Source organism: Mesoplodon densirostris, chromosome 1 (assembly GCF_025265405.1).
Source record: "Mesoplodon densirostris isolate mMesDen1 chromosome 1, mMesDen1 primary haplotype, whole genome shotgun sequence".
Taxonomy (NCBI): domain Eukaryota; kingdom Metazoa; phylum Chordata; class Mammalia; order Artiodactyla; family Ziphiidae; genus Mesoplodon; species Mesoplodon densirostris.
The window spans coordinates 3,051,331-3,073,852 of record NC_082661.1 but is presented as its reverse complement, the minus strand read 5'-3'; the positions used below and the strand labels follow the sequence as shown (position 1 = coordinate 3,073,852).

The 22,522-nt window shown below is 52.2% G+C and overlaps 1 protein-coding gene across 3 annotated transcripts in view; it reads left to right on the top strand.

Moving 5' to 3' along the window:
- MGMT (O-6-methylguanine-DNA methyltransferase) overlaps positions 1–18,415 on the top strand; it is a 296,186-nt gene extending 277,771 nt beyond the window's left edge. For 2 of the 3 annotated variants that reach the window (XM_060095105.1, XM_060095073.1), the window contains exons 4-5: positions 9,536–9,675; positions 17,291–18,415. In XM_060095105.1, coding sequence (XP_059951088.1) covers positions 9,536–9,675; positions 17,291–17,491 — 341 coding nt within the window. In that variant the 3' untranslated portion in view covers positions 17,492–18,415. The remainder of the gene's footprint in view (positions 1–9,535; positions 9,676–17,290) is intronic. The other variant, XM_060095174.1, reaches the window with a different exon arrangement.
- The last annotated feature ends 4,107 nt before the right edge of the window (positions 18,416–22,522 follow it).

Genomic DNA, 22,522 nt, shown 5'->3' with positions numbered 1-22,522 from the left:
AATGACATCTTATATTAGTGTGATACACTTGTTACAATCAACAAACCAATGCTGATATCTTACTAACTAAAGTTCATATTTTATTCAGATTTTCTTAGGTTTTACCTAATGTCCTTCTGTTCCAGGAACCAGTTTAGGATACCATGATAGATTTGGTCATTATATCTCCTTAGACTCCTCTTAGCTTTGACATTTTCTCAGATTTTCCTGGTTTTAGATGACCTTGACAGTTTTCAGGAGTACTTGTCAGGAATTTTGTAAAATGTCACTATATTCGAATTTATATGATGCTTTTCTCATCATAGACTGGGGCCGTGGCGTTGTGGAGGACCACAGAGGTAAAGTGCCATTTTCATGCAATCATATCAGGGTACATACTATCATAATGATTTAACACTGTTGAGGTTGGCCTTGCTCTGTACCAGTATGAAGATAAACATTAGTTCATGTCTACACAGAGTTCTAATCCATTATTACATGGATCCTTCTGGCCGCCTCTTGCTTATCTGTGAGAAACTGGCTCCAACCTTCTGCCGTCCGTTTAGCTAGTTGTTTGAGCCCAGTATACCATATAGCAGTATCAGGATTTTTATCCTGTACTTCCATGGGAAACAACTGTATCAACCAGAGTACAGTGCACAGGGCAGTTCCTTTTGTCTTAGTCTTATGGACTCCACTCATTTCCAGAGTTACTTAGGTCACCATGTTTCCTCCCACACACTTCAGTGAGGTTGTTCATACGTTTGTCATACAGTTAGATTCTCTTGTCACCACCTGCATTCTTTCCTGGGGTCCTCCAGTCTCCTAAGTATTTCGCTGTTGTTAATTTGCATACATTGAATGTATGTCTCTATTGTTATTCCTTTTACAAAAGGTCATATAGTTGGGATCATACAGCATGTAGCCTTTCCAGAATTTTTTTTTCACTTGGCAATATACATTTAAGATTCCTGGGCTTCCCTGGTGGCGCAGTGGTTGAGAGTCCGCCTGCCGACGCAGGGGACGTGGGTTCGTGCCCCGGTCCGGGAAGATCCCACATGCCGCGAAGCGGCTGGGCCCGTGAGCCATGGCCGCTGAGCCTGCGCGTCCGGAGCCTGTGCCCCGCAACGGGAGAGGCCACAACAGTGAGAGGCCCGCGTACCGCAAAAAGAAAAAAAAAAAAAAAAAAGATTCCTCCATGTCTTTTTGATAGTTCACTCTTTACATGACTGAATAATATTCCATTGTATGGGTGTTCCATAGTTTATTTACCTATTAAAGGACATCTTGGTTTCCAGCTTTTGGCAATAGGTGAATAAAGCTGCTGTAAGCATTCGCATGTGGGTTTTTGTGTGGACATAAGTTTTCCAATCAGTTGAGTAAATATCTAGGAGTGCGGTTGCTGGTACATGTGGTAAGCCTCTGTTTAGCTTTCTAAGAAACAGCCAAACTTTCTTCCAAAGTAGCTGTTCCACTTTGCATTTTCATCAGCAATGAATGAATATCCCTCATCCTCACCAGCAGTCAGTACTATTGAGGGTTTTTCTTGTTTGTTTGTTTGTTTTGTTTGTTTTTAGCCACCCTAATAGGTGTGTAATTGTATCCCATTGTTTCAGCATATAACTCCCTAATGACAAATGATGTTAAGCAGCTTATCATAGGCTTATTTGTCATCTGTATATCTTTTTTGGTGAGGAGGTGTCTGTTAAGCCCTTATCTGTTTTCTAACTGAGTTATTTTCTTATTGTTGAGTTTTTAAGAATTCTTTGTGTATTTTGGATACAAGTCCTTTATCAGATACGTGTTTTGCAAAATTTTCTTTCAGCCTATGGCTTTTCTTTAAGGTGTCTTAACAGCATCTTTCACAGAGCAGAAATTAATTTTGATAAAGTTCAGCTTACCCATGTTTTTCTTTCATGAATCATGCTATATCCAAAAACTCTTCCCTAAACCCAAGGTCACCTAGATTTTTCTCTAGGTGACCATCTTCTAGGTGTTTTATAGTTTTGCCTTTTAGATTTATGTCTATGATCCATTTTGAGTTAGTTTTTGTAGAAGATGCATGGTCTGTGTCTAGATTCATATTTTGCATGTGGCTGTCCAGTTGTTCCAGCACCATTTGTTGGAAAGACTAGCCTTTTTCCATTGAATTGCTTTTGCTCCTCTATTTGTGTGGGTTGTTTTATTCTGTTCCATTGATCTAGGTGTTTTTTCAGCAGTACATCCTATCTTGATTACTGTAGCTTTATAATAGATTAATTTTTCAAATATTGAATCAGCCCTCCATTCCTGGGACAAACTCCACTGAATTTTTTTTTTTTTTTTTTTTTTTTGGTTATGCGGGCCTCTCACTGTTGTAGCCTCTCCCGTTGCGGAGCACAGGCTCCGGACGCACAGGCTCAGCGGCCATGGCTCACGGACCCAGCCGCTCCGCGGCATGTGGGATCTTCCCGGACCGGGGCACGAACTCGTGTCCCCTGCATCGGCAGGCGGACTCTCAACCACTGCGCCACCAGGGAAGCCCCTCCACTGAATTTTGATGTCTTGTTCTTGATGTATTTCTCGATTTGATTTGCAAACACTTTGTTGAGGGTTTTTGCATGTATGTCCATGAGAGATACCAATCCATGCTTTTCTGGTTACTGTCTTTTTTGATTTTGATACTGGAGTAATTCTAGCCTCATAAAATGCCTTGAGAAGTGTTGTTCCCTTCTCTTCTATTAGTCGGAAAAAGATTATGCTGAACTGATGTGTTATTTAAATGTTTGATAGAACTTTCTGGTGAAATTATCTGGCCCTATGATTTCAGAAGATTTTAAACTGAGTTCAAGTTCTTTGATAGTTACAGGACTATTCCAGTTATCTGTTTCATCCTGGATGAGTTTTGTAGTTTTAGATAAATTGGTCTAGTTCATCTGTGATATTGAATATTGTGCCTAGAGTTATTTGTAGGAATAATTTCTTATCAATTTAATGTCTGTGAGGTCAGTAGTAACAACCCCTCTTTCGTTCCTCATGTTGATAATTTGTTGTTGTTTTTTAATCAGTCTTACTAAAGATTTATCAATTTATTTATCTTTTTAAAGAACCCAGTTTTGGCTTCATGTATTTTACTCTATCATTTTTTGTTTTCGATTTCACTAGTTTCTGCTATTACCTTTATTCTTTCCTTCCTTCTCCTTTTGGTTTATTTTGCTTTTCTCTTTCTGGTTTCTTAAAGTGGAAGCTTATTATTTTATGTTTTATGTTATTACTGATTTGAGACCTTTTTTCTAAAATATGCATTTAATACTATAGATTTCCCTCTAAATATTAGCTGTGTCCCATAAATTGTGAAATGCTGTATTTTCAGTTTCATTCAGTTCAATTTTATTTTCATTTCCTTTAGACTTCTTCTGTGACCCATAGATTATTTAGAAATGGCTTACGTACTCTCCAGATGTTTGGAGATTTTCCTTTTGTCTTTTTCCATTATGATCAGAGAAAATCACTTGTCTGATTTCAGTTGTTTAAAAGTTGTTAACGTTTGTTTCATAACCCAGAATATGCTTTATCTTGATCAGTGTTACATGTGCATTTGTAAAGAGTATATATTCTGCTGTTACTGGCTATTCTATAAATGTCAGTTAAAACAAGTTGGTTGACGGTGTTTTTTATTTCTGCATCCTTGATGTTGTGTCAACTATTTCTATGAATTATGAGAGAGAAGTAGTGAAGTCTTCAAGTATAATTGTGGATTTGTCTAATTATCCTTTCAGCTTTGTCATTTTTTTGCTTCCTGCATTTGAGCCCTGTTGTTAGATACATAAGCATTTAGGGTTGGGATGTCAAACATTTATTTCATTTTATTTGCTATCTTATTACTTATTACATTTTATTATTTTATTATCACATATTATTATTCATTTTCTATCTTTTCCCTTGGTTTTTCATTTTTCTTTCCCCTTTCTTTCCTTCCCATGGAGTATTTTTTTTTTTTTTTTTTTTTGGGTGGTATGTGGGCCTCTCATTGTTGTGGCCTCTCCCGTTGCGGAGCACAGACTCCGGACGCGCAGGCCCAGCAGCCATGGCTCATGGGCCCAGCCGCTCCGCGGCATGTGGGATCTTCCCGGACCGGGGCACGAACCCGTGTCCCCTGCATCGGCAGGCAGACTCTCAACCACTGCGCCACCAGGGAAGCCCTCATGGAGTATTTTAACACTTTTTTATATCGTGTATGTTTTTAAAGTATATTATCTCTTATAGTTTTTCTAGTGGTTGCTGTAGGGATTATAATTATAATACATACTTAACTATCACAGTCCAATTGGAATCAATATTTCTCCACCTTAAAGTAGAATATAGAAGCCTTACCACCATGTAGGTCCTTTAACTCCCCTGCTTTATGTTATGGTGTCTTGTTTTACTTCTGTGTACATTGAAAATCTTATCTGTTGATGTCATGTTTTTGCTTTCAGTCATTAAACATATTTTAAAGAACTCAACAGAAGAATAGTCTTTGCTATTTAGCCAAATAGTTACCATTTGTTTTGTTCTGCTTTTGTTCCTAACGTTCTACACTTCCCTCTGGTATTATTTTGCTTCTTACTGAAGAACTTCCTTTAGCATTTCAGGTCTGCTGGCAACACCTTAACTTTGTTTTTTTTAAATCTGAAAACGTCTTTATTTATGTAACTTCACTCCTGAAAGATTTTTTTCAAAACTGGATGTAGAATTCTAAGTTGACAGTTCTTTTCTTTCAGCACTTTTAAAATTGCTGTTTTGCTTTCTTCTGCCTCTGTGGTTGCTATAAGAATTCTGTAGTCGTTCAAACATTGTTCTCCTGTAAATAATGCAACATTTTTCTTTGTTTTCAAGATTTCTTTCTTTGTCTTTAAATTTCAGCAGCTTCATCATGGTATGTCTGGGAGTGGATTTCTTTGGGTGTGTGTCCTGTTTGCACTTTGCTGAGCTTCTTAAATCTATGGTTGTAGATCTTTTGCCAAATTTGGAAAATGTTTAGCTATTATTTCTTTGAGTTTTTTTCTTCTACACCACACTTTTCTCTCTCTCCTTCCAGAACTCCAGTAACATGCATGTTAGACCTTTTGGGTTTTCCAACATGTCCCCGAGGCTGTTTTTGGTTTTTGTTGTTTGCTTTTGACATGTTTTCCTGTTTCTCAGGTTGATCATTTCTGCTGACTTATCCTCAGTCTCACTGGCTCTTCCTCTGGCATCCCCATTCTGCTAAGAAGCCCCATGCAGTGCAGTTTTTTCATTTTGTATGTTGAATTTTTCAGTACTAAATTCTCCATTTGATTCTTCTTTGTAACTTCTATTTTTTAAAAAAAATAAACTCTCTGTATTTTCATTTGTTTCGTGGGTATTTTCCCTTCTCACAGCATTTTTATTACAGATCCTTTGAAGTGGTTGTCAGATGATGTTTATCAAGTCATCACATTGCACACCTTAAGTATCTTACAGTTTTATTTGTTAATCATACCTCAGAAAGCTTGAGGGAGAGGGGCGGTTGTCGGGTGATTCTAACTCCTGTGTCAGCGTTGGCCTTTTCATTTGTTGACTGTCTTTTCCCAGGCAAGTTGAGGTTTTCCTGATTCTTCATATGCTAAGTAATCTGGGGTTGTAAGCTGATCATTTTGAATATGATATTCTGAGACTCTGGGTCTCGTGTAAATCTTACAGTAATGTTGATATTTTTGTTTATGAGACACTCGACCTGGTTGGATACAGCCCATGAGTCCTGACCAGGCTTCTGCAGGTTGTGGTTTCAGTATCCGTTCCTTTGTAGCCTCCGCAGTCCTGTTCAGGTCTGCCCTCCAGGACCCCAGCAGTGGTCTAACCCTTACCTCAGTTCTCAGAATCTTGGGTTTAGTGGCAGATCCACACATGCACAGCTCAGGGGCGAATCCAGGAATTTATAAACAACTTGCTGGCGTGCTTTCCCAAAGGCCACTTTCTCTGCAATCTCCCTGGTCCTTTCCAGTTCTTGGGGGTCCTCTGCGTTACCACACACTCCTGCGACTGCGCTTATATCCAGGGCCGGGCAGTGAGAATACAAAGAGAGGGAAAGCAGTGGGTCCACCCACCTTTGGGGACCATAGCTCTTCCCATCAGAAAGGATGTTTCTCCTCAGAGCCTTCAGCACCTGCGGGCCCGCCACCACTGCCATCCCCCGCTGCAGGATTGCTTGGGGGCGGCGGTACAGGAGTCCAGAGGTAATAGCGCAGAGCGGGGCTCCTCCGTCCTCTGAGCATGAGGGCTCCTTCTCCCTCCTCAAGGTGCTGAGAGCCCTGGGCTCCGTCTGCACCAGCACCACCTCCAGGGTCCAGGCTGCAGTCAGTCCTGGCTGGGGATGATTGAGGGGAAACGTGGTAAACTGGCACATCGTTGCAGTGTGTCTTCAACTTCCTCTTCCCGAGCCCTCACATAGCTGCTCTGTGCCTTGTGCCCAGGCTTTATAAAGGCATTCAGCAGAGGTAGGCAGGGAGAAGACGCTGACTCTGTTCCCCCTGGACCAGAACCCCTGTTTCCTTTCACTTTCATGTTCTCCCTCCCAGGTTCATCCCTGGAAAGGTCGTCTGGCTGCTTTGATGCCAAGGTAGCATCAGGTCAGGTTAGCTCGTTGACACTTGAAGAGCACGTAGTGTCAGAACTCGCCTCTGGATTCACCTGATCAGAAACCTGGCTCCCTCCCAGATTATCTTGAGCTCTGGTGTGCCAGCCTGGGTGCCCCCTCTGTGCCGGAGGCCAGAGAAGGCAAGTCCTAGGAGGGAGAACCCTTGGAAAGTTGGAAACCTGTCAAATGGCCGTGACCCGTGCGTGGACACCAGGTTTGATGCTATGGCAGGGCATCCTACAGATGCGTGGTATCATCAGCGACCTGGCTCGTGATGTGCGATCCAGGAAGAGAGAGTTTAGAAAACAGTTTTTGCCGGGTTTAGGTGGTTGCAGTGGGTGTATTTAAGTAGCCACCCAAGCTCAAACGGAGATGGCCGTGTCCTTAAGGTAAGGGGGATCTAAGGAGCAGTCTTCCAGCGGAGCCTACCTTGACCTCACCCGGACCCCAGAACAGGCAGGAGATGGGGAAGGAGAGAAACATCCAGAATGTGGCCTACGGAGGCTGCAGCTGTGCTCCGCAGAGGACCTTAGCGGGAGAGAAAAGGATGGTATTTCAGTGGTTGCCCCTTAGGGCCACCTGAAATGACAGTCCGGCCACTGAAGAGTGATGTGGTCACCTCAAGAGCATGTATTTTACACATCGATCATGGTAATCTTTATGAGCAGGTTTTGCTACATTTTAGAATGATACCCAACAACCGAGAGTGTTGCCCTCCCCCCGTTTGGAGGAGTGGGGCTCAGGTCTGATTTTGCACAGGTCCAGGGCGAAGGCGCTGACTCTGAGCACCGCTTAGACTAAGAAATGCTTTTGCTCCCTACAAGGTGGAATTGAGTTTCCAGGTACATTTATAAAATGATGTGCTTGATTGACAAATACTGCATTTCTTGAGCTATTTGTCCTAATACCATTGCCTGGTACATACAAGGTGAGAAACGGTTTCCCGTGGAAAAATTGACAGTGAAGCTGAAAATGTTTGATAAACTCTGCGCTCGTATACGGGCCTCCAATTGTTTTATTTTACAGTGCTTTTCCCCTTGGAAGGAGGGGTGCTCTGTGACTTGGCAGGAGTCCGTCAGCGCCTGGCGCTCAGGTGGCGGCCGGGGAGCTGTGCCCCGGCTTCTCGGAACTGTTCTGTCTCTCCAGCTTCTGTCTGCACACACCTCTCAGTGTATTCCTGCAAGTTTAGTACGTTCCAGACTGTCCTCCTGGAAGACCTGGGCAGCATCCTCTCCCTGGGCCAAAACACGGAAAACAAAAGCCAACAACGCTGGGCTGTGGGAAGAAGGCAGGAAACTGGCCTCTGCTTCTTGCCGTATCGACTTGTGCTGCTTGTATCGTTTCTTTTCCAAGACAGCTATCCCTGAAACCTCTTTTTCTCCAAGTTATCACCAAGCTGCCTTGCTTTTCTTTTTTCTTCCTTTTTTTTTTTTAAGTTAGGCACAACAAGGGTGACAATGATAATGATTAACAGTTTGATTTCAAAACCCTTTCTAAAGAAATCACAGTAAACAGAGTCTGTTTGCCTAAGGAAACCCTCGCAGCAATCAGCTAGTCACACAACCGCGTGTGCTAATGAACCCAAAGCTGTTAATGTGGTTTCTTCAGTTAAATTGATTCATGAATTTTGAAGAGAACATTATCTAATGAATTTTCTTTGAATAGAAAGCAATTAAAAGGACAAATCAGTCTGATTAACCCCAAAGTCACCCTCCTGCCACAAACGGTGTAGAGTTTGAAATTATATCATAAAAAACTAGAGCACATTTGCTATCTTTTTGCCCTCTGCTAATCCATGTAAATTAATGAACAACAAAGTCAATTTCTTTGCTGACCCTTTTCTAGTATCACCTGGATTATGCTGATGTTTAATTTGCTTAATGTTATAATAAAGTCTAAACAGATTTTTTTCCCAGTGAAGTGATTATCATTCCCTTCAGTTAAGAAGTGATTTTTATTATTTAACACGCATGTAAGGGTGTGTTTCCTTTAAGAACCAAATCACACTTGGCCAGCTTGGCACCAAGTGTAATTAGTGCTATTAAGGACACACTCAGGGACTGCGCCCCTGCCCGTGGAATCTTTGCCTTTGTTGCTGCATCGGGGGCTCCCGCTCCCCCTGTGGGGGCCACAGCTCCGTGTCCAGTGCTCCCGCGCCATGCGTCCCCTTCGGAAAGACAATAGGTGTCGGTTCAGACCCGCCTCCTTCACATGCCAGGCTTCTCCCCAGCGCACTCCACACCCGAGAACAGCTCTAAACCTGGAGCAGAGGGAGGGAATGTTGTCGTGCGTTCTCCTTTTCATTCCTGCAGCAGGATGAAGAGCGAATGCAATCTGATGTGGTTAGTCAATTCAAATGGGAATGAAGTTGTTTTATCTTTGCAGCCCTGCTCATTACAGATGCCTGTAGCCAAGGTCACCACCAGCCCCTGTGTACCGTGGTGTTTGGCATTCTAAGCCTGCTCGCCGTCGGATGTGGCCAGCTAGCATAATATCAGAGCCCGGCCCGTGGCTTCCTTTTCCTTCTGTGTCCCAGCTGAAGTTGGAAATTAACCAGCGGAACAAAAGGTTTCGAAGTTGGTGTGCGAGCAGGGCCTTCTGTGCTTACGAAGCGAACCGCGTGCTAATTTATACACTCCCGGGTGCCGGGAGAGCATGTCTCAGGCCTGCCTGGCACTCGGGGAAGACGGGAGGAAGTCGCAAATCTGTGAGGCATGGTTGGGGAGGCCTGCAGAGGGGCCGGCCCGCTCCGTGCCCTGCGTCACACGCCTCTTCCTCCGTGTCGGGTGACACGGTGACAGGGCCGTGCGGAGCTGTTTTCATTGAGAATAACACCTCTGCTTATGTTGATGCACCCTCTCTTTCAGGACTGGCAGCTGTTTGTATCCGAGCTGTCGGGGCCATTTGCCCAAATCGTGTCACTCTGCTCTCTCCCTTCAGATTCGTTCACCAGACAGGCGCTATGGAAGCTGCTGAAGGCTGTGAAATTCGGAGAAACGGTTTCCTACCAGCAGTTAGCGGCCCTGGCGGGCAACCCCAGAGCAGCGCGGGCCGTGGGAGCGGCGGTGAGAAGTAATCCTGTGAGTCTGCGTCCACGTGATGTCAGCACGGCTGTGGTCAGTGGGGGCCTGGGCACTGCGCTCGGGGTCACGGTGTCCTCTGACTGAAGCGGGTTTCAGAGGCAGCCTGGGCTGCGGTGGGCGGGGACCTCTGGAAGAGGTGTGGGTGGCACTGGTCGGGTGAAGGTGGTAAAGAAGTTTTGCCACGCACCACCGAGACCCTCCCCGCCCCATGACGCGTGTCAGAGCCCCGGGAGCCGCTCGGCACAGGGAGCCCAGGGCGGCGAAGCCTGGAGTGGTGGCGAGCAGACAGCCATTCGTTCACTGGACAGCTGGGCGCACTGGGTGCCTAGGGTGTGCCCGACACTCTTCCAGGTGCCGGGAGTACAGCAGGAAACAAAACAGACCCACGCACGAGAGCTTACGTTCTAGAAAAACACGCGTGCTGCGGTGTTTTCAAACCCACCCCCATCGCCTGGGGGCTTGGCTCCGTCAGGAGGTCCAGGCCATGGCCCTTGGGACCTGGGGTGACTCATTGCTTTGGGGCATGTCCCCAAGCTCCTTCACGTCTTTGTCCCCCCCCCCGTGACTCTGCAGTCAGGCTGGGCTGAGAGCAAGACTCACGGACCACGCAAGGCCGTCTCCCCAGGGGACAGGGTCAGGCCTCAGTGTGGGGCGGCCGCAGGCCTGTCGCTCCCGGGAGTGCAGAGGTCACCTCTGCTCCCCGTCACGCCACACGTGGGCCAAGCGCTGTCCAGTCTCAGGGAGGAAGTCAGCATGGGTTGTGGAGAGGCCGTGACGTGGGCCTGGCCAAGGCCACACACGCCTGTGGAGCCTGCAGGTGGGCAGGAAGGACACCCCTGTCCGCACAGCAGCTCGGCCCTCTGGGAGACGCCACACAGGTGCATGGGGCCCTGGAATATTCCCAATCTTATTGGTCTCCAGTGCCCACCAGGGCCTGCTATCACATTGGGCATGGTTTCTCCCTAAAGTTGTAGGAAAGTCTCTAATATGGTAGAAGAATGCCATCCTATCAGGAAAAGCAAAGAGAGTCATCACATCATGGGATTGGAAGTTACTAAATCAGGGAGACCCCACTTTTTAAAAAATTGTTGTGGCTCTGCTGTGTTTTCAAAACTACTTCCACCCCTGCTCACAGGGGAGAGGCTGGCTGTTTGCACACCGCATTCGGCAGCTTGCCACTCGGCTCGCAGCCGCCCGAGGGCAGAGCCGGTGTCTCGAGGAGATGGCAGTTTCTTGGCCTTTCTCCCAAAACGGCGCTGTTACTCTTAAGCAGCAGCCCCTCTAGGTCTGTAGTGGGGGGCAGTGTTTTAATGTACATCTGATCTGGAGAAGAGTTTTCTTCCATATTAAAATATCTCAGATCGTCAGGAACAATATGTGATACGATGACACAGCCCCCCACTTCCCGTGTCCCTGGTCTCCACCACGGAGGCCGGTGGATCTGGTCAGCATGTCGTTTTGCACCTGTTGTGCCGTAGTGGCGGCAGCCCAGCTACATAGTTCGCGTTCGCCTCCTCTGTGGGCTTACAGGCCGCATTTCCACGCTGAGCGTGGGGTGACGGTGAATCAAGTTTCTAGGTGTAGTTACTCACGTCTCCCAGTGAAGCTTACGTCACAACTTCCCTCTGGAAGGCCACCGTCTTCTCCCAGGTCCACTCAGTTTGGGGCAGTTTGACTTTGCTCTGGATAGAGAGACCATCCAGAGCGCGCTGTGGTGTCCACTCAGGGCCTCGAGGAAGAACTCTGGGGACTGACTTCTTTGCGCCCTCCTCCTGCTTCACGGCGTCACCGTGCTGTGTAGAAATTCTCCCTCTGGCCCCCCATCTCCATCCGTGTCTCAGGCCACGACCTGTTCACGCCCCACGCGGAGACGTGGTCCTTCTGCCCGCCCTCCCTGCCTCCCTCCCTCCCTCCCTCCCTGAGGTTGGCCTCGCGTCCTGGCACCGCCTGCCCCGTCAGCAGGCGCGGCTCCCATCTTTGCCATGAAACAGCTCTGCTAACTGACACGCACAGATGAGCAGCCCCTCACCTGCCCGCTGCGATGCCCGCAGTTTCTCCCTCTCTGCAGTGGCGAGGCCTTGGTTGTCCGCCGATGGCGCCTGTGGCGATGTTCAGAAACATTTACTGTCCTGCAACCAGCGGAACTCTCTCCTCTTGCTGTTAACCTCTATGACTGTCACTGCTGAGGTATGGCCTCAGCTACTGAAATTTATAAAACAGGATCTCACAGGGCTTAAAACTCTCCCGTCCATGAAGTCCTAGTCTCGACATCCCCATCGCGTGCCCACGCCGAGGGTGGCCGTGACGACGCACTCGGGTGGGAGGATTCTGCCCGCACCGCGTCCCCTCTTCTCGGCTCCCTCCCGTGCCAAGGGTGACAGGAGGCGGTGAGCCCTCTGTGGCCTTTCCCTGGGCGTCCCTCTGTAGTTGGGCGCTGCCTGTGACTCACGCAGGGACCTCAACTTGATGAGAGGCTGCAGAGGACCCGACAGAGGCCTCCAGGTGTGGCCCCGAGGCACGGGAGGTGCCCCTGCAAGGAGACGCCTGCTGTGTGGTGCAGCACGGGCAGCTCGGCGGGAGTCAGCCGTCCTCAGAGGGGGCCCACAAAGTTGGTCAAAGAGAACCTCCTCAGAACGGGCTGAAGGATCTCAGTGGTGACCCAGGGACCTGAGGGAGGAAGGGGGGCTTAGTCAGGGACCGGCTGGCGTGCCCCCCTTCTCGGCGCTGACGGCAGGGGCCCGGCCGCAGCACCACACACGTGGGCTCCAGCATGGATAGCACGTCGTGGAGGCTTACCCGCTGAAAACATCCTGTGTTCCAGCTGGGAAGAACAGTTGTGCATTTCAGGAGGAGAGCGGCAGGTGGATGTGGAATGTTCCAGAACACCCTGAGGCCCACTGCGCGCTGATTCCTTAGGCGGCTTGCGGTCAAGGACACGTGCTGGCTCCCACGACAGCACCTGCTCTTGGCCTGGGCCGCTCTCCCCCACGCCAGGCTGAGGGGCGGGTTTTGCGGTGGTGGGGGAGGTTCGTCCCATTCCAGGCCCTTGGCTTTTCCATGGTTTTCCGTGAAGGAATTAACAGCCCAGGTGAAATGGCTTCACAGCCTTCCGGAAGACCCTCTCCCAGGCCCAGCCTGGGGGACGGCCCGTCTTCCGGTGGGGCAGGTTCAAGGGGCCTCACGCCCTCCCCGGTAGAGCACCCTTCCACTCATCCTCAGACAGAATTTGCTAAATGCAGTTCAAAGGCAGTCAATGCTTGCACAGAGAGTTTCTCCACCTTCTTCTAAACAAACGCATTCCTGAGGACTTAGTTTGTTCACAGATTGCCGTGAGCGTTAATGACCCCCTGAGCCTTGGCCTGCCGGTCACCCAGGCGGCTGCTGATAAAGACGTAGCATCATGTTCTAAGTGTCAGGGTTGTCGGTGGGGCTGAACCATTTGACCAGAAGGAAAAAACGCACAGGGAGCTATTGATTACAGCTTCTCGGTGTCACTTGTTCACCAGGATTTAGGTATTGATGAGGCCGCAAGTGAAAACAAGCTCCTTCCCTTGTGGGCTGCTACCCACAAGAACAAAGGCGAAGCTGGAGAAAATATTCAGCCGGCACCAGAATCAGAGGGATTCCATTATTGATCGAAAGGCCCCTCCGTGTTATTTTTGTTGGAGACAAATCTATGGGTTTGGAAGTTTTATAGCATTTGAGAAAGGGTCTGTGTAAGTGATGGATTCGCGTATTGGATGCATTAGATTTCACAGCGTGAAGATTTCAATGCAGCTGTGATATTATGAGCTTCGTGGTTGTTGGTAAAAATGGCATTTCGTGTAGCACAGGCTTTAAAGGCGAGGGCATAGAGAATGCAGATCCTTTGAAATGTCCTGAGGGCCCCAGTGAATTTTAGCAGGTCTCGTCATCTTGATAGTCTGAAACTTGCCACCAATATTAGCACGAGCAGAAGCAGTGTTCCCATTTCCGGAGGGGAAGGTAGTGCGTGTTTGGTAAGACACCAGTTCTCCATCAAAGATGAAGACTGGTTGGTCATAGCTCTCTTTATAATTGCTGTTCCAGGCCAGCAGTCCTGTTATCTGCGTCGTACATAGAAAGGGAGACAGGTTCACGTTACACCCTTTGTTACAATTTCATAGCTTGTTGGGCGAGAGGGAAGAAAATCAAAGCTCACTTGTGAAATCTGCTGTTTGGTAGGAAAATTGAATTGGTGCCTAAATGTTGGTAAGACTAAATTGAATTAAATGTCTATCTCTTTATCAGTCAGAAACTTGAACTGTATATTACTTAATCATGTCCTCCTAGCAATTATTAATGTACTATTGTATTTGATAAAAACCCTCAATCAGAGCAGACAACCTATTCTTAAAGTTTCCCGCTACTCCCTCCAGGCAGATGGGAGCTGGGTGCTGCGGGCAGGACTCGAGAGCGTGTCTGCTTCTCGCTCAGTTAAACTGCACTGGAGAGGAAGTCTGATCTCACCCTCCCCGTGCGGGGTCAGAGCCCCACAGACGATGCGAGTTACCATGGCAACTCTAACTTCTGGTCCAAGGCGGGACTAGTCTGTGATGTGCGGGAAGTCGGATTCCCACCTCCCAACCCAACTTACTTACGTGCCAGCGCCCCCAGGCCCGGCCTCGGCGGTCCCCTGGGGGCAGTGTACAGAGTGTGGGGCTGGAATCCCCTCTCGGCCTCTAAGCAGCTCGTCAACTTGGGCCAGAGGCTTAACGTGTCCCGAAGTTGAGAGCGCCTGGCCTGAGCTCGTTGGAGGGTACGATGTCACGACGTGCACATCAGGCATGCTCTCCCCAGAGCATCATTACCGAGCAACGTGTCTGGGACAGGGACTGGGGATCCAGCCATCCTCCTGGGACAGGTGCAGCCCCACAGAGGGGCACTTCCAGGCAGGCGTGTTTGTGTGTCTGGTGCCCAGCAGGTGACACCCTGCTCCACCCGCAGTGAAGGGCCTCCGGTAAAGGCAGAAGCAGGAACGACCGCCCGAGGGAGCAGGGGGTGCCCAGATACCATGAGAGAGGTTCCCCCCACGGGTGGGGTCTCTCAGGGTCTGCGCCCAGCTCCCCACCCCGGCGCCGTCTCCAGAGTGGGCCCCGGTTCCTGTACCTGTGCCCGCTGCTATGACCTTCTTTGTGGAGCGGCCACCGTGATGTTCCCACAGTGGTGAGAGCTCTCACCCCAGCATGCCCTGGGCCTGCAGTGGCCGCCCACCGGTGCCCCTTCCTCCCGCCAGGACGGAGCCACCTAGGATGAAGCCTTTCTTCCCCAGGGACTCCGGAGCAGACCCTCCCCTTAGCAGAAGTCTGCACTCTGCCGAGGCCTGAGGGAGTCCCTCCAGAGAGCAGCTCTTCTCAAGCTCTGAGTAGCTGCTTGTCCGGATCCTTACGCAGAACAACTGTTGGCTTCCCAGAGCCCCGTGCAGTGGGAACACGGGGCACACCCCCTTGTGTTTGGTGGCCCCCGGCATGTGGGTATCCCTGGCACACTGGGTGTGCTCTAAGCTGTGTCCACTGGCTGCCCAGGAAGACATCTCCCATCCACTGTGGTTTTCAGGGGCCGTAATTACATCCCTTTCTTTCCTCCCATCTCCTGAGCCAACTGAGACATGAGTAAAGGATGTTAGCTTTATTAGGATAGAAGCTTGACTGGAGAGGTATCATGGCCATAGCCATAGCCATAGCCATAGCCATGGCAGGCTTTGCAGGAAGTCCCGCCAGAATTAGACCCCCCCGTCCCGTCACTGGTCCCTGCAGGGGCGGGCGCTGACCATGCCTTGGAAGAGAACAGGATGCCCCGTGCCATGGGGCAGGCAGTCCCCCTGCAGGACTCCACAAGGTGCTGAGCTGAGCATTCTCGTCCCTTCTTCCAAGGGTGGCTGCTCAGTGGGTCATCCTCCCCTCAGGGGGTTTGTGGGGGGAGAGACCAGGCCAGGAGCATCCTTCCAGTGAGGTCCTCCCCGCGGAAACGGAAAGCAAGGGCAGCGGCCACTGCAGCCCCTCCACCCGTGGCTGTCAGAGCTCCGTGCGGACAGCAACTCTGCCGTTCAGGAACAGACCCCAAGCAGGGCTCCCATGGGCATCCTTGGGACTCCTGCTGAGGAGGCCCCGCCAGAGAGGACAGGGGGTGCCCTCCCTGGTGGGGTTGGCTACGCAAGCACGAGGTTAGGGGGGACTAGCCCTGTGGATGGCTGCAGGAGTAGCGAGCAGCCCTCACGAGAGGGCCCCTTGCTCCCATCCGGCGACTGCGGGCCCTGGGGTCCAGTCCAGTCTGGTGCGTGCGGTATCAGACTCCTGCAGGTCTGCGTGGTGCCAGCTCTGAGCCAGGAAAAGAAGGTGCCGGGCGCTGGGGGAGGAGGCCCTGTCCTCGGGGCATCGGCGCCTGGTCCACACGCCTGCCTGCCTGCCTGCCTGTCCAGCCTCCTGGGAACCAGGCCCTCACTCTCCAAGGCTGGGCCAGCCTTGCCCCTCCCCTGGGCCTGGTGCAGCTGCATTTTGGGCCGCGGGTGAGCTTCACTGGGTGCACAGAGCCCAGCCTGGGCCTGTGTTTCCTGGTGCATCTCAGGGACACTCGGCCCCTGGGCGGCTGTCACTGCCCTTGGTCCCAGCAGTGGGGCCCTTCTGATAGTCAGCGGTTCTCTGTGGGTTGTGTTTGGACTTGTTTTCACTGTAAAGTGGCGTTGCTTTTAGTGGAACCACTGTTGATTTAAGCAGGCACCTGACGACTCCGCTCGTCTCCAGGTGTGAAAGGCTAGGAGCAGCTTTGTCTTCCCATTAGGGCTTGTTTTGTGGGGGTGGGGGGGGAACCCTGTGGGAGGAATGAGGGTGGGCATGGGCCGAGGGTCCTTGCTGGGATCAGTGGAAGAGCTGGCTGCCCCATCCCAGCAGGTGGGGTACTGGTGGTGGCAGTGGTGGGGGCAGCTTTTCAGGTGGGAACAGATGGAGCTGGAGCTTCTCAGACTTGCCATGTCCAGAGACTAAGGAGGAAAGCAGGTCCCCCCCAGTGCACGGGTGTAGTGTAAAGCTGGGGTCGGCAAACCTTTTCTACAAAGGGCTGTTCAATCAATATTTTAGGCTTTGCAAAAGCAGCTGCAGGTACGGAGTACCAAGTGGGCGTGGCTGTGTTCCCATAAAACCTTATTTACAAAAACAGACGTGGACTGCATGGGGACAGCCCCAAGTTCCAGCCTCTGGGTTGAAGTGGCCTGTGTGAGTACAGCATTCCCCGCAGTTTCCTCTTACATCTTGGAAGTGTTGGAGAATTTTACGTGGTACCTAAACTTGGAAATGTCATTTTAAATTCTGTATCCATTTTAAATCCCTTATCAAGTGAAATTAAGCTTTCGCCTCCCCAGTCGTAGCATAAAGGGGTGCTCTAGAAGATGCCCCACATTCGCCTCAGGCATTGGGCCCCTTCCCAGCCCACGAGGGACCCTCGGAGGCCAAGGGGTGAGCAGTGCTGAGACAGCCTGCATGTGGCCAAGCCCTGCGAGTTGGGCCCTGGGTCCATCGTGGTCAGGGGCCGTGCCCTGGATCCCGAAAGACCACGCTGGCCCGGAGCCCCGACTGACGGTGGCTGCCTCGCTGTCTTCCAGATCCCCATCCTCATCCCGTGCCATAGAGTGGTCTGCAGCAGCGGAGCCCTGGGCGGCTACTCTGGAGGCGTGGCCGTGAAAGAGTGGCTTCTGGCCCACGAAGGCGGCCCGGCGGGGAAACCGGCATGTGGAGGGGGCTCCCGTCCAGCGAGAACCTGGCGCGGGGCTCCCAGCCTGCTGGCCAGGACTGAGTGTTTGTAGTAACAGCTCGCTGGGAGCACGGCGGGCGGCGGCACTGCCACATTAAAGGGGCTGGAGCCGTAGGGGTGCCGCGTGTCTGCTCCTTCTTTTCTACATTTAACGACAAAGTGAGTTCAGAGACTGGCCGCCGCGCGTCTCACTTGTTCCCTTCTCTCACACTGTCACTGTTCCATTTCTAATACTGTTAAGTCAGGGGTGAGACAGTGTGGGGGGGCTGGCAAACATGAGGGCGACTGCCCCGGAAGGAGGGGGCATCCGGGGCCCGCCGGGAACCGCTGGCTGCCTCGAGCACCACGCCTGCGCCCGGAGCCAGCCAAGGCCCCCAGGGCCCTGGACCCCCATGCAGGCCCATCCCAGGCTGCAGCCGTGTCCGCCCCCTGCGTGCTCCCCGCCTGCCCTTTCCTCTTGGCTGTTGAAGCTGCCGGGATGATGATGCTGGAGGAGAGGGGATGCGCCCTGGCAACAGGCTCTTACTGAGATTCTCCAGCTTTATTTTTCCAACTGCCAGAAAGCGAATGCAGGATGCATCCATTGGGGGTCATGTCAGTGGAAAGAAAATAACCACTTGCCAGAAAGATTTGGGAAAACAAACAGCTCTTTGCGCGTGGGCGTGGTTGAAATGTCACCTCTCTGAGGAATGGAGTCTATCCCAGCCTTTCTCTGGACAGAAGGTGATGAGGGATGCCGACCTCTCCTTCCTGACACCTGACGTCGAGCCTGGAAGTCCAGGGTCACAACACGAAGGCGGGTCAGCTCTTGTCACCGACGGCAGAGAGGAGCGTCTCCAGCATCTGCCGGGCACACGGTCTGATACTTCAGTATCGTGTTGTCGCTTTAGCATTATAATTGACTTATCCAAAAAGCGTAAGGGAAACTTGTAGCTCTGTGTGTGGATAAATAATATGACGTATGGAGAAAATAAACCATGCCCAACTGTTCAATAGAATGCTGTGTCTTTGTCAAGGGTGCCTGTGACAGTGTAAACAACAGCAGGGAAGCTTGAGCGGTTTGTGTTTGTCACCAGAAACCTGGGTAAAAATACAGCCCTGCACGTGTACAGTTTGGGTGTACTGTGTATCTCATGGTACCTTAATATCAACAAAAGAGCAGGTACCTAACACAGACAAACCAGGCTTTTCTCACCAGTTTACAATTTATTGCATCCCTTTCTTAGGTCAGCCAAATTAATTCTGGATTTTTTCCCTCAAAAATAAAATATGGGCCTCCCTGGTGGCGCAAGTGGTTGAGAGTCCGCCTGCCGATGCAGGGGATACGGGTTCGTGCCCCGGTCTGGGAGGATCCCATATGCCGCGGAGCGGCTGGGCCCGTGAGCCATGGCCGCTGAGCCTGCGCGTCCGGAGCCTGCGCGTCCGGAGCCTGTGCTCCGCAACGGGGGAGGCCACAACAGTGAGAGGCCCGCATACCGCAAAAAAAATAAAAAAATAAAAAAATAAAATATGACCATGTCCCCATTATCTTCTGATTTTGGTCCTTCTCAGGACTTCTTTACAGCGGAGTCGTGCTCCTGCAGGGAGCTGCACAGATGTCTGATCTTCGGATGGAACCCTGAGTCTCCCCGCTGCGACCGTCCATTCTCACGGGGGCCCTCGGCTCGCCAAGCTGTGAGAATTGTGAGTGTCTCCGTGTGCGAGCAGAAGGCCCGTTTCTCTGTCCGGACGCGTCGGGAGGACGAGTAGGGGACCTTCGCCCTTGGAGGCTGTGAAGGTGGTTGGCCGCGTCCCGAATTCTGTAAGGAAAGTGCTTTGCTCCGGTGACTGACAGTCCCAGGACCCCTCCTCTGCCCTGAACGGAAGCGCAGGCTGCGATGCCCGGCCTGTGGCGCCCAGCCCGGGAGCCTGGGTGCGGGGCTGTCTGTGCGCTTCCAGTAGAGGGCGCCACCGGGGAGCCCCGGCCCCGCTTCTGCTCAGCGACGGGTTTGAAAGTGGGCTACGGTAGACCTCGGATCCAGAGGCCCTGCGGCAGTCCCCGGGGCACGTGCCGTCCGGGCTGCCAGCAGGCAGGCAGGCCTCTCTGCAGTGCGGTCAGGCCTGAGGACACATCGCAGGCCCCATACCCTCTGCACATGGGCTAGGCCTGGGCCTGGAGAGCGGGCGTCCCTTAGGGGGACGGGGGCCTCCCGCTGTGATCTCCAGATCCTCAGGCGGCCTCCGAGAGAGGGTCCCGGGCTGTGCAGCCTGCGAGGGCCCAGCCCGCCGGCGAAGCTGCCCGAGGGGACCCCGCAGCTCCGTGGCCTGCCGCCACCGGTTTGGGCCACGCCCTTGGGGCCACACAAACCCTGCGCTGTTTCCTGCCTCCCGGGGCCTCCACAGTCATCCGAACACGCTGGAGAGACGCCCCGGGCTCCCGCTGACAGAGCCGTCCCCCCGAGCGCGGGCCACGAACCGCTCCAGGGGCAACAGGCTCCGAGAGGCCGCCTGGAGCCGCAGCCGCTGGAGGGACAGCTGGTTTGTGAAAATGCAGAGGCTGGGAAAGGCGCAGGGAAACGTGAAAATATTTTCCCCATGAAGAGAGATGTTGAAGCAAGAAGGCTGAGTCCTTTGGCTGCGGCCCCAGGTCCCCTCACGGGCGGGTTTCCCTCCATCCAGTGCCGGGCCTCGACCCGCCGGCACCAGACCCGCGGGGCAGCCGCTCGGCCAGCGCGTGCTGTGTTCGCCGTTTCCGGACACCCGGGTCGTGAAAGATTCAGAAATAATATTTGTTTTCGTGGAAGCACACGTGTAATGAAATAGCTGCCCTTGACCACGTGGGAGGCTGGGCTGCAAAGGGTCATCGTGTTCTTCTCCTGGTGCTTCTCCCACGAGGGGCGGGAGGGTCACGTAGACCCACTCCCGCTCGCCGCGTCCGAGGCTGCAGAGAGGGGGGACGCGACGGCAGAGTCTGACTCCCTGGGGCCCGAAGAAGAGGAGCTGGAGCTGCCGAGGGGGCCGGGGAAGGTACGCTGAGGGGTCGGAACCGGCTCGGGCAGCCAGGCCTCTGGGGAGGGGGGCGGGCCCGCCGTGGAGGAAATTAGTTGGGGTGGGGTTTTTTTTGTTTTTTTTTTGTTTTTTTGTTTTTTTTCAGTACGTGGGCCTCTCACTGTCGTGGCCTCTCCCGTTGCGGAGCACAGGCTCCGGACGCGCAGGCCCAGCGGCCATGGCTCACGGGCCCAGCCGCTCCGCGGCATGCGGGATCTTCCCGGACCGGGGCACGAACCCGTGTCCCCTGCATCGGCAGGCGGACTCTCAACCACTGCGCCACCAGGGAAGCCCTAGTCGGGGTTTTTAACTCGAGTCCGCTCACGCAGCCGACACAGACAGCAGCAGGCCGGTGGGGCATGGTCACTGCCTAGCAGCACTGTCGTCTCCAGCTCGAATCTCTTCGGGTGCCCGTTCCCGCCCAGGGCCTCGCGTTTCCAGCCCGCATTCTTCCTTAGCCAGCACCTCTGCTCTGAGCAGCCAGGCATGTCCAGGGAGGGAGTCACTGTTCCTTAACCTGCTGTGAACAGCAGTGTCATCCAGACCAAGCTTCCTCTGAAGCGTCAGCGTAGGAGAAAACCTACGGTTAAGCCAGGCAAGTGGCTTAAGAGCTCTGGGAAGCGGTGGCGTGGTTGGGTGGAGCCCGTGGGTTTAGGTGCTGCTCAGAGGAGCCCAGGGGGCGGGGAGCCCCACTTGGAGTCTTTGTCCTGGCGCAGCCCAGGCAGGGCGCGCAGGCCCCACTGGCCGTGTCCTCCGCGTCCTCAGCACCCTCAGACTCACCTGGGCTGCTGGTGCAACTGCAGCCATGCCACAGGCAGCAGTGCCAGCTTGAGCCTCGGCCACCGTGGGAACAGGCAGGATGTCACAGCCAAGCCGGCGAGGACTGTCCACTTCACCTCAGAGCTTGCGCAGGACCTTAGTGCTATTTTGATTTCAAGCTGCAACAGTAAACAAGTTATCTTACCATGGGGCGCACAGAAGGATCCAGAGTCTGTTTTCTTTCACTCAAAAGAGTTTCCCAGAAGACCGGTAGGGAAGCTAAACCTTTCCCTGTGGCCTCTGAGCTGGGACATGCTTGGGCCTCCAGGTGCCTTGTCTGCTGGTAGGTTTTCTCGCTGCCATCCTGGCGGGGAGTCCTGGGGACGGGCACTTGGACGCCCTCGGTGAGGATTGAACTGTGTTTGGCCTCTCCCGGCCCAAACAGGGTTTTTCTTTCTTCTTCACGGGCATTTGATTGAAGTTTGTTTAGTGAGCTGAAGTTCACATCAATTTTACCTGTTATCAGTTTGAAAGACCCTGAGATTTAAATGGAACTCTGCCAAGCAACCCCTGTCTGTCTGTCTGAAGGAAACAGGGTGGCAGTTGAAAGCCAGGCCTGGAGCCTGGAGAAACTGCAGGACCCAAGTCTCTAAGTGACTGAGGGCAGCCGTCCAGGGTCCTCGGATGCTGTGGCTCCAGATGTGGACAGATAGATGGCATCTGGCCTCCGTCATCCAGGTCGACTCCGGTAGGATCTGTGCTGGGCGGGCGGGAGTGGACGAGAACGCGAGGACGGTGCCTTGATGGATGAAAGGGCGTCGTTAACAAGCCTTTAACGTTTCCCATTCATGTTTTTTTCACTGAAAAAAGCCACAAGAAAAATATTCCATGTGGACAGCAGTTAAGATTGATCCCGAAAACAAGGCGTCAGTGCTGCTGGCGCCCGCAGAGACCTTCCCACCTAGCAGCTTGCTTGCAGCTGCCACCTTGGAATAGGTTGGGGGGGGCTGGTGACTGGTGCTCAGACTCTCAAGTGGCCACAGGATACAGGACGGACTCTCCCAGTGGTCATCAGGGACTCCGATGCGGTGGGATGCTGAAGGACGGGGCAGGATCTGCCGCCCCAGGCTCCGAGCTGGCTCCAGTGAGCTCTCCAAGCGGCTCGGCGGGGCGTGTGTGTGTGTGTGTGTGTGTGTGTGTGTGTGTGTGTGTGTGTGTGTGTGTGTGTGTGTGTGTGTGTGTGTGTGTGTGTGTGTGTGTGTGTGTGTGTGTGTGTGTGTGTGTGTGTGTGTGTGTG